This window comes from Prionailurus bengalensis, chromosome X, assembly GCF_016509475.1.
Source record: "Prionailurus bengalensis isolate Pbe53 chromosome X, Fcat_Pben_1.1_paternal_pri, whole genome shotgun sequence".
Classification (NCBI taxonomy): domain Eukaryota; kingdom Metazoa; phylum Chordata; class Mammalia; order Carnivora; family Felidae; genus Prionailurus; species Prionailurus bengalensis.
Window position 1 is genome coordinate 126,744,872 of NC_057361.1, and position 13,380 is coordinate 126,758,251.

The 13,380-nt window shown below is 56.5% G+C and overlaps 1 protein-coding gene and 1 long non-coding RNA gene across 5 annotated transcripts; both read left to right on the forward strand.

Annotated features, from left to right (window-relative positions):
* Positions 1-2: 2 nt before the first annotated feature.
* ZFP92 (ZFP92 zinc finger protein) lies at positions 3-6,307 on the forward strand. Of its 4 annotated transcripts, none has more exons than XM_043571392.1 (4): positions 3-275; positions 590-612; positions 4,362-4,490; positions 4,733-5,223. In XM_043571392.1, the coding sequence occupies exons 1-4, from the start codon at positions 21-23 to the stop codon at positions 4,965-4,967; spliced, it is 642 nt and encodes a 213-aa protein (XP_043427327.1). In that variant the 5' UTR covers positions 3-20; the 3' UTR covers positions 4,968-5,223. The 4 variants fall into 4 exon arrangements, 2 of the variants coding, with proteins under 2 accessions (XP_043427327.1, XP_043427328.1); XR_006295785.1 differs by lacking the exons at positions 3-275; positions 590-612 and adding exons at positions 2,085-3,425; positions 3,718-3,882 and having other exon boundaries at positions 4,733-5,222; XM_043571393.1 differs by lacking the exon at positions 590-612 and having other exon boundaries at positions 5,115-5,223.
* Positions 6,308-6,394: 87 nt separating this feature from the next.
* Positions 6,395-10,952, forward strand: LOC122477896. The gene is made up of 2 exons (XR_006295786.1): positions 6,395-10,221; positions 10,655-10,952. It is a non-coding gene; the product is annotated as an uncharacterized LOC122477896 (long non-coding RNA).
* The last annotated feature ends 2,428 nt before the right edge of the window (positions 10,953-13,380 follow it).

Below are 13,380 nucleotides of genomic sequence, written 5' to 3' on the forward strand. Positions count from 1 at the left end.
CACTGCTACTCAAGTCCTGGATGCAGCCCAGATGGGAAGCAGAAGTGCCCCGGGGTGCCCTGGCAATCAGGCCAGATCCCCCGTGGGGCGCGCTGGGACCGGCACGGGGCCCAGCCGCCCTCCCGCTGCGACGCGCATGCTCCATGTCCCCCACCACGCCGCCGCCGCCGCCCCGGCCCCGCCCGCTCCCCGCCCGCCTCCCGGCCCTGCTCCTGGCTCTAGACAGAGGAGGACGGACAGCCTCGCAGAACGCGCCTCCTGAGAGCGGCGCCCAGGGACCAGGTCGAGACCGGGCGGGGAATCCCGCCATCTCCTGGGGCCGCTGTCCCCGAGGGCTTCTCGGAGGCGGCAGCCTTGGCCTTGGGCCTGCCGGGGGTGGGGGTTAGGACCGACAGCCCGGCAGCGGCCCGCGGAGCCCCAGTATGCCGGCCTGGCAGGGCTGTGGCGGCCCAGAGCGGGACCCTGCGGAGGCGGGGGGGGGGGGGGGGGGGGGGGGGCGTCTCGGCAGGCAGGTGGCCATGGGGCGAGGGAGAGGGCCCCTGGAAAGCAGCCTATGTTTATTGACTGCGATTCGCCTCTGATCCTGGAGCTGGCAAGGGAGCCCCCGGCGGGGGGATTTTGCGCCCGTGTGTGTGGGTGCGCTGGGCAGGCCGGCAATTCGAGGTGGCGGCACTCCTGCTCAGGGGCACCTGGCGAACTCAGCAGGCACAGGTGGTAAGGGTCCCAGACGTGTCCTGGCCGCTAGCTATCAAGGGGGCGGCGGGGGGGGGGGGGGCGGTGGTGCCCCCCTTTGGTGAGACCGTTGGTGGTGAGGAGCTCCCCAGAAGAAGGTGTAGGAAGAGGAAGCCAGGGGTGGGATGGAGGGCCTGCAAGATCAAGAGAGGGAGGGAGCGAGCTGAGCGGGGAAGGAGCTCCAGCAGTCCTCCAGTCCCACAGACGTGTGCCTGGCAGCCCCTGCGGGCCAGGCCCCTGCAGGCATTGGCGATATGGCAGGGAAGAAAATGGCAAAACTCGCCCCACGTGGGTCCAGGCCTAGTGGCAGGGCGCACACGACAGGACAGCAAACATCTTAAATGAAGGATGCTAGAGTGTGTTCATCGGTGGTAAGTGCCCTGGGGAAACTAGAGCAGAGGGAAGGAGGTGAGGGGTTGGGTCGCAAGTCTGAGTAGATGAGGGTATTTCAGAAAACCTTGAAGGAGATGAGAGCGTGTACCGGGCGGAGGGAACAACCAGTGCAAAGGGCCTGAGGTATGAGTGGACTGGTGTGTGGAAGGGAATGCGCAGAGGACGGTGTGGCAGGAGCAGAGGGAGCAAGCAGGTGGGAGGGGGGCAGGGCGAGGCCAGGAGGGGCCACATGGGTCTACTCTGAGTCAGATGGGCACCCCGGGGAGGGCCGTGAGCAGGCAAGGACAGAACCCCATTAGGAGGTGGCCCTGTTTACCATCAGTTCAGCCTCTGCCCCGCCCCCGCCCCCCACCGCCCAGGACAGGGGAGACCCCAGTTGCAAGGCTGATCCTCAGATGATCCTTAGAGGGCTTTGTTGGGTGGAGCAGCGTGGAAGGCCCTGGGGTGACCTGCGGCCTCCCTAGGCCCAGGGCCCTGGGGCCGACCCACCCAGCGGGCTGCAAGCGCTGAGGTCCCCAGGGAAGGCTGCCGGAGCCAGGAGGAGGCAGCCGGGGTCTGGAAGTGCCAGGCCTCAGAGGAAGTCCGCCAGGAAGGAAGAAGCCTGACTGCAAGAGGCCTGGCGCCACTCCTCCTCACAGATGAAGAAGCCCCAGTTCCTGATCCCAGTTCCTGTGTGGGGTCGCCTCCTGCCTTTCCTGGGGTTTGTTTTCTGTGTTCTTTTCCTGGGGAAATAGCCCCATCTCCTGGTCTTCTGTAGGCACCAGCACGGAAGCCCACTGGCTGCCTCTTTTTTTTTTTTTTTTTTTTTTCTTTAATTTTGTTTAAATCTTTCTCTATTTTTGAGAGGGACAGAGAGCCACAGAGCGCAAGCAGGGGAGGGACACAGAGAGAGGGAGGCACAGAATCCCAAGCAGGCTCCTGGCTCCGAGCTGTCAGCACAGAGCCCGAGGCGGGGCTCGAACTCACGAACCGAACCGTGAGATCATGACCTGAGCCCAAGTCGGAGGCTTAACCGACTGAGCCACCCGGGTGCCCCTCCCTTTTCATTTTGAACACCGGCAAGCAAACAGACGAAATCGAGAGGACAGTCTAAGGCAGCGCAGGTGCCCACCCCCCGGGGCTAGCGGCGGCCTCCAGCTTGCCTTGTTTGCTTGTTTCTCTCTTTCTCGGTTTCTCCTTCCCTTTGTCCTTCTATCCTTCGCTCCCTGCTTTTCTCGCTCTCTCGCTCTCTCTTTCTCTCTCTCCTTTTCCCTTTCCTTTGTTTTTGCTGAAGTAGTTTACAGGAAGCGTGCATACCATTTTCTCCCTACGTGCTTCAAGAAGGAAGGACATTTCCTCCCATGACCCAGGGCCGTTATCCATCCAACCCATGCCCGGCGCGGGCTCCTGCTGTCGTCTGAGAGCCGCTGCACAGTCACCCTCCAGGCCCCCACTGCCTTTGACTCCTCTTTCCTTCACGCCAGCATCTCATCAAGGACTTCGTTACGCTTGACCATTGGCCGTCTGGTTATCTTTTCATCTGAAGCAGCCTCTCTCCCCGGCCTCGTCTTTTCCCCCTGGCGCTGAGACACGCAGGGGACCGGAAACAGCCCACCTTCTAGATTGGGCCAGTTGCTCCCTTGTAGCTAGTGTCTTTAAGTGGTCCCTCTGTCCCCAGTATCCTTTATAAACCGGGTGTGGGGGCACAAGGCTGCACTAGAATTGGGTCCAGCTTTGGCAAGAGCCTTGTGCCCTCCCTGGGGTGGCATCGTCACAGGAGGCGTGTCCGACCTGTGTCCAGCAGCCGTTCGCTTAGCTTTCTGTCTCAGGACCAGCGGTAAGCAGGGGAAGACATCTTGACATCGTGCAGCTATCCACGCCTCCTAGGCCTGTCACCCGGCGGTTTTCGCGTCCACTCCGCCTTAAGGGATTCTTTCCATCTGATTAATGTAAATGTCTTCATCAGACACATGAGTTTATTTCTTCTGGGCTAGTGTTGGTTGACAGCTCGTCACTGGCGATAAGGGACCTTGTGGCAATTTAAATGCTCCAGGACCCCGTCCCCCCATCCTCTCTCCTGTAGCATGAATAAGCTGGAGTCACCCACGCAGCAAAAGCATCCTGGGCCCGCTCCCCACCAGCCACTGCCTGGCTCTTCCGCTTCCCCACCGGGGAATTGCACATTCTGGCCTCCAGCTGGGTGCGGAGCACATCCTTGGAGCAAACTTTCTTTGGCCCCGCTGTTTCCTGGCACTGAGAGCCGGTGCGGAGGAATCAGACACTGCCCGCTCTGTCCCTGACAGACGCTTCCTGCCCTTGGTGTGAGCCCCCGCTGCCTCCTGTCCCCAAGGCGCACACGTGGTCTCTCCCCTTTTGCACCCCCACCCCGGCCCCAGTCTCAGCCCCGGGACCGCCCGGCTTGGGCCCACCCAAGGGCCAGATATGAGCCATGCCCTTAGCCTGCTACTCTCTTTGCTCACCCGCAGCCTTCGGCTCTCAGCCTGAACGTGACTCCTTCAGAGAGCACCCCTCCCCTAGCTATCGTGGCTCCCTCCATAGTGCGTTTCGCTAGCCTGGTCTTCCTCTGTTCCTTGACACTGAGGTTGTTTACAGGTGGAGTGGTATGTGTGTGTTGGGAGTTTTTCTGTAAGGACCCTGACCTGAGAGGAAAAGGGGTCAGCAGTGGAGCTTCCGGGGATGGCTGGAAAGTCGGGGTGCAGGGGTCCTGCCCCCATGGGAAGAAAGGAATGAGAAAGAGGAAGCCAAGGCTCACCGGAGGTGGGCAGGACTCCCTGTCTGGCAGCCCACCGCCCAGGTGAGGGGAGAGGGCGGCAGCTCGGTCTGGGAAAGTGTTATGGGTTGGATTGTGTCCCCCAAGAAAGATGTGTTCGAGTCTTGCCCGCCAGCAGCTGTGACTGGGACCTAACCTGGATGAGGTGGTGCTGGACTAGGGCGGGCCTCATCTCGCACTTGGCTTTTGCCAATCCCCTTAGCTTGTTTGTACCCCCGCGATGGCAGCCATTCTCTTGAAGGCCGGACCCAAGGTGAGCGGGGCTCCCTGACCGTCTCCGTCCGCCCCCTCATCATGCCCCAGCCTCACAGCTCTGGCAACCCCGAGTCTCCCCTTAGCTGCTGAGTTCTCTGGGTCCCCACCCCCACCCCCACCCCCACCCCCACCCCATGTTTGGTTGCCGCCCGCCCATCCTGCGACCCATGGGGCTGAATTCCCCTGCAGCCCTGGGAATTTCTCACTTTAGGTGCCGGTATCGTTTGAAGACGTGCCCGTGTACTTCATCAAGACAGGATGGAAGCTTCTGGACCTCAGTCAAAGGATCCTCTCTACAAGAGAGTGTTGCTGGAGAACTACCGCCATTTGGTGTCACTGGGTAAGGACCTCACACCCACGTCCAGTCGCCGCTACTGGATCTCTGAACGGAATCGCTTGTTGGTTACCGTAAGCCCGAGAATACGTGCATTGACCCCTAAGTGGTAACCGCACGGGCCCCCATCGTAGTACTTTTGCATAGAAAGTCGTGGGTTGACTAGACCTCTTCTACCCAAAAGGTGGACGCATGTTATCCTTGAATGTGTATGTGCGCTCTTTGAGACTTCATTTATTTTTATCAAGGCTGCACTGTACAGAGTTTAGCAGTTTCTGTTCCTTGAGCCAAGCCAGGCCAAGAGGCCCAGGAGAAGAAGAGCGTTTGGTTTTGCAGCCTGAATCAATCCAGAAAGGAGCTGGGGTGCCCCCCCCCCCGCTGCAACTCACTGCAACTCACTGCGACTCACTGCGACTCACTGCGACCCACTGCCTGCGGGGCTGCAGGGGGCCTGTTTCCTCCATTTCTTCTCTCCAGATTTAAACTCTATAAACTAACCACACACAGGGAGACTACTTTCTTCCCCTTGGTTCTTTCTGACCCTCACTGGGCAGATGCAGGGTTCACAGCGCAGTTCCGGAATCGTCAGTCGATGCCACATGTCCCAGCAGCCTCCTGACCTCCCTGCAGGCCAAGGAATAACACCGTTATCCTGCTGGCCCCAATCACCACCTACTTGGGGCTCCGCGTGCCCGCCTGGCCCCCATGCATCCAAAGTCCTTTGCTTCCTTAAAGGGACTCTGCCCTTTATCGGGACCTTCCCAGGGGCAATCTCTAGAGAGTTCTTTGTTTCTGTTCTTGAAGATGGACGTTGGGCTGAGTTCAGGAGTGACTGATCTGCTTCGTTTCCATGGACTGGACTTTTAGCCTCCAAGCCTCACCTGGTCTCCTGGCTGGAGCAAGGGGACGAGCCCCAGGCGGCAGACATCCACGGGACACGGGCTGCTGCGGGGGTGCGGACGGGTGAGTGAGGGCCGCGCAGCCGGCTCACTGAGCCTTTCGGCAAGAGCGGCCAGCTGAGCAGGGCAGTGCGGTCACCTCGGGTGGGAAGTTCCCCTTCTGTGCCAGACTTTCCTGAGGAGTCCCTGTTGAGGCGCCAGATGGAGGGAGCGCCTCCTACTGCGTCACATCAGTTCCGGTACTTCCAGCTCATTCCCACCACTTCCCCTCTTGCCCTCCTGTCCGCTGAAGGTCATCTTGCCTCTTCCCCCGCGTCCTCGTCTCCCCCATTCATTCCTTCTCGGCTTTGGTGTGAGGGTGAGAACAACAGACCCTATAACAGAGCTCCGGGGAGAGGGTGACACTGTTTGGTGTTCGCTGTCTCTGTAGGTGACGGGATAGAGAACAGGACGTTGACTTCAAAGCAGAAGCATTGCCCCCAAGAGCTCCCGAGGACTGACCCTCGGGCCGGTAACGAGAACCAGGTGGCCCGGCCAACAGGGGAGACCGCTAATCGCACAGGGAAACATGCTCGTTCCCCACAGACGGGTTCCGGCAGGGATGACCAGCCCGGGGAGAGAGGTCAAGGCGGCTCCTCCGGTGAGGGAAGAGCGATGAGGCAGAGAAGACAGGACTGCGTGAGGCGGGATTAGGGTCTCAGGCCGCGGGGTGCACCGGGCGCTGACAAGCGGCACCTGTGTCCGCAGTGTGGGAAATCCTTCAGTCGCGGCTCCAACCTACCCAAGCACCGGTGCACCCACAGCGGCCACAAGCCCTACACGTGCGGCTAGTGTCTCAAGGCCTTCAAGGGAGCGTCCCAGCTCATTCACCGCCAGCGCGTCCACAGCGGGCAGAAGCCGTTCTCGTGCCAAGAGTGCGGGAAGGCGTTCCGGGGAGGCTCGGGTCTCAGCCTGCACCGCCGGGCGCACGGCGGCGGCGAGCGGCCCTACGCGTGCGGCGAGTGCGGGAAGGCCTTCGGAGGCGCTCCCCCCTCTTCAAGCGCCGGGCGACTTGCGGCGAGGGGCGGCCCTGTGGGTGTCCGCACTGCGGGAGGGTGTTCCGGAGCCGCTTGTCCCTCCCGGAGCACCGGCGCGCCCCGGGCGGCCAGCGCGGCCTAGCCTGTGAGGGGGCAGTGTGGCGCGGCGGCCCCCGCGGCAGCCGCGGGGGTGGGAAGCCCTCGGAGAAGAGCGACGGGGGAAAGGCGCCGATCTGTTTGGGTGCGAGGGCCAGAAAGTCCGGGGACACCGCGAATGCGCGGCCACAGGCAGTACAGCCTGTTCGCCTGGGAGAGGGCCCACTTTAAAGCCTGGGGCCTCCCGCTCCCCTGCCTTTGATCGCTGAGGACACGACTGAAGCACAGAGACCTCAGAACAGATCCATGTTCTGTGCTGGAACTGCCCAGATGCCCCTACCCCACGCGGGTCAGCGCTGCGCTCCAGCAGGGCCCTGTCGTGGGCACAGCCACCTCTGGTGAGGGACGAGCGGTTTCTCTCGTGTTGTGGGACCATCTGCTCCGCTCCAAGACTTCTTGGTGTTTCCAGGTAAAAGCACTAAAAGCACTTTAATCCTTTCAGAGCTCATAAATGGGGGCGGGGGGGGGCGTGACGGAATTCTACAACTAGACTGTGGCCGGCCCGTGACATCACCTCAAATGCATCAAGAAACCGTCTGAAAACGGCCTTGGGCGAACACATTCGTGGACAGCTCACGCCCAGGTGTCAGGCTGCGGGAAGCGGTGTGTTCTCTCTAAGCCCGAACCTCCACGGGAGGAAACGGGACACCCTGCCATCATGCTGACTGGTGGCTGGCTCTTTTTCCAGGCCCTCTGTCCCCGTGCCAGAGAGGCGCAGCCTTCTCCTTTGAGAAGCAGCCCCCAGGGCCCATCTTCTCGGAGCCCTGGGGCGGGGCAGGGGAGTCAGGGGACACTCTGGTCCCTCGCAGGAGCCGGCTCCGGACAAGACCCCGCACGAGCTGGCCTGCTGCTATCCGTCTCCTCCCGCCCGGTGCCCCGGGCTCACCCTACTTACTGCCGTCTGCCTCCCACACCCCAGCAGCACAGACCAGCCTGGCCTCTCTGCCCCTCCTCCCCACCCTCAGTGCCTAAAGCTTCACACTTAGGTGCTCTCCCTCAAGTGGCCACCTCTTGTGGCTGGTGCCGATCAGGAAGAAAACGAGACGGGCTACGAATTTGCACACAGCATGCCCAGTGATGGCTCTCTCATCGGACCTTTCGTATGATATTTCTTACAATACTGCACGTTCACTTTCTTTCAGCATTTTTGTATTCAGGAGTAACGTAAGCTAGAGATTTCGGCTATATAAGGAAGGGTGTTGGTGAATCGCTCCTGAAATAAGAATCCCGCCAACCCTGTGAGAAGACCTCAGGCAGGAGAAAGAGACACCCGATGGGTGCAATGGGTGCGGTGGTGAGCCTGGCCCCTCTTCTCCCTCCTCCCCCTGAGCCCCACGGAAACAGGGCGTCCCCTTCAAATGGCACTTTCCTGCAGCCTCCTGCTGGCCAGGGGGTGGCGGCTGCTGGCAGGCTCTGCCCTGTTCTGTCCGCACTGTCCCCAGAGCCGGGTTCAGGAGTTCGGCCCCTGGGTGCTCTCAGCCCAGCGTCCTGGTTGGCTTGCCTCCTCCTTCCAGCCCCCTCCACTGCCGGGACCTCTGGTGGGCAACTGGTAGGTATGCTGAGCACCCCCTATGGGCCTCCGAGGATCGTGTGCGCCTTCCCTGCCACACAGTGAGAGGCTCAAAGCACCCTCAGGACAGTGTGGGGAAGATCTGGAAATACAGGATTTCTTCCGAGCATGCTTCTTGGAGCTCCAGTCACTAGGACGACTCCAAGAGCAAGAGATACAGATAGATAGAAACACATTGACATAGAAGTTTTATATAGCTATATTAGAATGATTTTTAGATATGACTTACGGAAAGTTCTAGAGTTCTTGCAACTTGCTTTTATCTCAGAGCCCCTTTCACAGGGTCTGTGTCCCCTTGTCCTTCGGTTGCCTTCTGCTCTTTGTGTCACATTCATCTTTGTCGGCACCTCAGAAACATGAAGTATTAAGGCCACTGTCTTTGAAGTCCATGGACAGGACGTGTGGAAGCACGTGTTTTTATGAGGCGCAATCTTTGCCAGGGCTGGGGTGGATTCAGGAAGCCAATCCCAGTGCAGAACAAGAGACAGTGGCAGGAGGCATTGGGATGACAACTGCCACGCGGTGGTGGGAACTAGAAAGAGATCAGATCCCGGGGCTCTGATGTCTGTTTCCATCACCGTAGTAAGTGAGCCGTCTCAACTCTGCAGGCCAGTCAGTAACTGGCTTCACTAAAGAAGAGTCATAGCCCCCGTGGAATGTCATCCCATGGGTTCTACTGGATGAGCCACCTTGATTTTGTGGTTTTCTTTCTAATGTGCTCTGAAATTGGGCTCCCACACAACTGGACGCAAAAGCTCACGCTACTGGAGGACATCCTGCCAGCTTTCCAGTCCCTTCCCCAAGAACTTCCCTGGACATCAGCCCCGTCACGCTTCTCGACTGGTGTGCTTCAGGGACAGCCCCATAAGACACGGTGCCAGCGCACAGTGTGTCTGACATTGAGACCACTCGCCCTGTGAAACTGTGCAGACTTTCCAAGAGCCGTTGAAATGTTGTGGCGGTGCTTCCACGTAACTGGTGAATTGCCTCGACCGCATTCATTTACTTCGGGTGCGAACAAATGAGGGTCTAAGAGTGCTGGCCTTAAAGGAGCCCTCTCGTGCTGTAAAGTAACCAGATGGCAGTTGGGCTAAAGGTCCCAGGAAAAACTCTAAGTGTGGAATCGTGGGGGAAAGCCAAGACACTACGTTGGCGTGAAGGGAAGGCAGAAACCCTGGAGGGCGAGACACATGGGCATCAAGAGCTGCCACCCCCGGCCGGTGGGACACCGTGACTCAGATCAGGAAGGACAGAGTGGCGCATCCGTCCCCCGAGAGACCTAGCTGTGTCTTCCTCCCAGTTGCTTCTTCAGGCAACATGGCGGCACACACACTCACTCAGGTGGGTCCCCCGTCCAGCCCCGTGTGGGCCTGTATAGAAGGTGGCTCCACCTTCACCCTTCCGTGGTTTGCTTCATGGCCTCCCGCTGTGGGGGGACTCCAGGGTGGACACCTGTCTGTACTATAGGGCCTGCAACCTCTCCATCTCCGTCTTCCCCCAGCCATGTTTGAGGTCCTCGGCCCTTTCCTCTGTCCTTATCTCTGATGGTCATTGAGCCACCAGATCCTGTCCGCCCTCGATTATGGTTGCCCCAGCTGCGCCTGCCTGCGTGCGGCCATGTTTGAGTTGCAAGGGCGGTCCTGCAGTTGTCACCTGACTGACGGCAGCATCCTTGTCTGGGGCTTTACGTAGGCCCGGGAACATAGATCTCTGCAAAACGGACCGTGTCTACAACCTTGCTCGGATTGTAGCTCGCGAGACTAGGTCTGCTTTGCGAAGTTGGCAGGTGCTCCAAACAAACAGATAGGGAAAGCTGTGTTCCCTGTGACTGTGTGGCTATAATCCCAGACTTGCCCCCAAGGGAGGGAAAAACAGGCCTGGGAAGGGGCCTCTCAGGATTCTGTTGCCATTGTCGCCAAACATCCTTAGCTTCTACATGTTTGCTTTGCTCTCGCTCCCGAGGTTGGTTCTGCTGGTGTTATGGCAGCAGGGGCGTAGCGGGATGCCTATGGCACGGCTGATTCTCCGTGAACGTCTCAGGACAGGCCAGGACCTTCACTCCTTTCCTCAGCCAGAGGAGCACAGCGGGCTTTCAGGTGGGGATGCTACTACGTGTATGTCTTGTCAGGCGGCAGAGACAAGTGCGTCTTGAAGCCACGGCCAGAGCGAGCAGCAGGGGGGCTCTTGAAACGGGAAGGAGAGGTGGAGGGATTTCAGGCAGGGTAGGGGGAAGAAGAGGGGGCACATGGTGTGGTCAGGAACCCCCCAAAAGCAGAGGGATTTTGGTAGGACTGTTGGGGGGCAGATGATCATGAGAAGCAGAGTGCAGAAAGCCTCGGATGCCAGACAAAGAACTTTCATCTCCACCTGCTTCCTGATGAGGAGCGATTTTTTTTTAACATCAAAGAATTATTCTAACATTGAGGAGGGGACGTTAGTGTATATCATAACCTCTAGAGCACGTGACTTTGAAGGCTGGCCACCAAGTATACACACGACTGTCAGCCAGATGCTTCTGATGTTCATTAGGTGTTGACCCGGGACTCTTTGGCATGAGCACCTCAAATGACGTTCTCAGGAATTGCCACTTGCTGTGGGCTCACTAGCTCATCCCCTCTCATGCTCCTACTGATGTGTCTATGACTTCACAACACAGGGACCCCCCCCCAGGATTTGCAGGTCACCGATTCATCTTTCTTTGACCGCCTCATGTAGAGGTATCATCCTGCGTGGGCCACAAGACCTGTTGAATGCTTGCTGGTGGACATTTGGGTTGTTTCCAGCCCGGGACCATGACAAATAAAGCTGCTATGAGCACTTGAGTGCAGTTTGTGTGTGTGTGTGTGTGTGTGTGGATATGTCTTCATTTGTCCCGAGCGTACGGCTAGCAGTGGGGGTAGGTCTTATGGTAACTCTACGTGTAACTTGCTGACAAGCCGCCAGACTAAGTTTTCCTAAACACCTGCCCCGTTTTACATCCCTACCAGCAGCGTCTGCGGGTTCTGGTTATGACACGTCGTCCTTAACGCTTATCTGTCCTCTTCATTCCAGCCATCCTGGGGGGGGGGGAGGGGCGGGGGCAATGAAATGGTATTTAATTGTAGTTTTGATTTTTATTTCTCTCTTGGCTAATGATGTTGAGCGTCTTTTCCTGTCCTTCTGAGCCACTCATATATCTTCTTTGGTAAACGGTCTGTTCAAATCTTTTGCCCATTTTTAATTGATTTGTTTGTCTTATCATTTAGTTGTAAGAGTTCTAGATACAAGTCCTTTGTCAGGTATGGTCTACAAATATTTTCTTCCAGACCGGGGCTTTGCCTTTCTATTTTCATAACAGTGAGGGTTTGTTTTGTTTTTGTTTTTGTTTTTGTTTTTTTTTTAATTTTTTTTTTCAACGTTTATTTATTTTTGGGACAGAGAGAGACAGAGCATGAACAGGGGAGGGGCAGAGAGAGAGGGAGACACAGAGCCGGAAACAGGCTCCAGGCTCTGAGCCATCAACCCAGAGCCTGACGCGGGGCTCGAACTCACGGACCGCGAGATCGTGACCTGGCTGAAGTCGGATGTTTAACCGACGGCGCCACCCAGGCGCCCCTGTTTTTTGTTTTTTTTTTTTTGAAGAGAAGTTGGTTTATTTGACGAAGCCCAATGTCTGGATTTTTTAAATTTTATAGTTTGCACAGTTAAGAAGTCTCTACAAAACTCGACTCCGTATGATTTGATCCTGTTTTCTTGTAGAAGTTGTAGGGTTTTTGCTCCTACATTTAGGACTATGATCCATTTTGAGGTAATTTTTGTGTGTAGTGTCAGGTGAATTCACAATTTATTTATTGTTTCTATACAGAGATCCAGTTTCTCCAGCACTGTCTGTTGTAAAGATGATCTTTTCCCCAATTGAGTGGCCTTGACATCTTTTATATTTTTTTATTTTTTTAACATTTCTTTATTATTGAGAGACAGAGAGACACAGAGCGTCAGCAGGGGAGGGGCAGAGAGAGGGGGAGACACAGAATCCGAAGCAGGCTCCAGGCTCTGAGCTGTCAGCACAGAGCCCGATGCGGGGCTGGAACTCACAGACTGTGAGATCGTGACCTGAGCTGAAGTTGGACACTTAACCGACTGAGCCATGACCCAGGCGCCCCAAATTGTCTGGACATCTTGCTTGAAAATCAATTGGCTGTGTGAAAGTCTACTTCTGGACTCATTGTGGTGCCCCATCAATTGGCTTGTCTATTTTTATGTTACTTTTTTTTTTTTTTTTTGGTTACTGTCGCTTTATAAATAGTCTTGAAATTGGGTAATGTGAATCCTCTGATATGGTTCTTTTTCAGACTTGTTTTGTCTATCCTAAGTGTGTCTCACTTCTGCATGAGTTTTAGAATACCTTGTCCATTCCTGTGGGGGAGGGGGGGGGAGAAGCCTGCTGGGATTTTGATTGGGATTGCATCGAATGTATACATCCTTTTGAGGAGGACAGACATCTGAACACCCTGAGGCCTTCAGTCTGTGAACCTAACATAGCTCCTCATTCAGGGGCCTTCCCTCCTTCCTCTCGACAGCAGCTTGCGATTTCAGTGTCCAAGCCCTGCACACGTGTTAGCATTTCTTGATTCCCACGTTGTTGCAAAGGCCCTATTTGTAAATAAGGTCGCATTCTGAGGTACTGGGGGCTAGGACCCCAACATACCTTTTGGGGGGACATGATCCACCTCATGGCATCACCCAGTATCCATTCCAGCCTTCTTCTCTGGGGATAAGATCCCAATTTTGTTCAGGGCATCAGTAGGCTCAGCCTCAAGTGACAGGTCATGACAATCCTGTATCCAGCTTTCCCCAGCCTCTCTTCCAGCTAAGGGGGGCGGGGGGGGGCATGTGATCCACTTGTGACTGGGACTTAAGTGGAAGTCTGCTGGGAAAGTTTCTGGAAAAACTGTTGCTTTCTTGGTATAAGAGGACAGGTGTGGTTATCCTTGCCCTTTCCCCCTTCTGTCCTTGAATGTATATGTGATGGCTGGAGCTTCAGCAGCCATTTTGTGATCATGAGTCAGCACACATTTGTTCCTATGACGCCTTTGCGTAGCCCAGCCCATATTTGATAACAACCTCAGCTATAATATAAAACAGAACTGTGCATCCCACGTTCGTGGTTCTGAGAACCCATTGTTCCAAGATTAAAAAAAAAAAAAAAAAAACACCTTTCCGGCAAAGACTTCTAACAGGAAAACAAAATCAAATTGAAACAAGGAAGTAAGAAT

What these genes read in the sequence shown, in the direction of transcription:
- ZFP92 (XM_043571392.1), top strand. Translation starts at nt 21, where the DNA reads ATGCAGCCCAGATGGGAAGCAGAAGTGCCCCGGGGTGCCCTGGCAATC. An exon ending in CTCCTGAGAGCGGCGCCCAG is followed by an intron (nt 276 to 589) that starts GGACCAGGTCGA and finishes CTGATCCTGGAG; the next exon opens with CTGGCAAGGGAGCCCCCGGC. An exon ending in CCGCCATTTGGTGTCACTGG is followed by an intron (nt 4,491 to 4,732) that starts GTAAGGACCTCA and finishes ATTTTTATCAAG; the next exon opens with GCTGCACTGTACAGAGTTTA.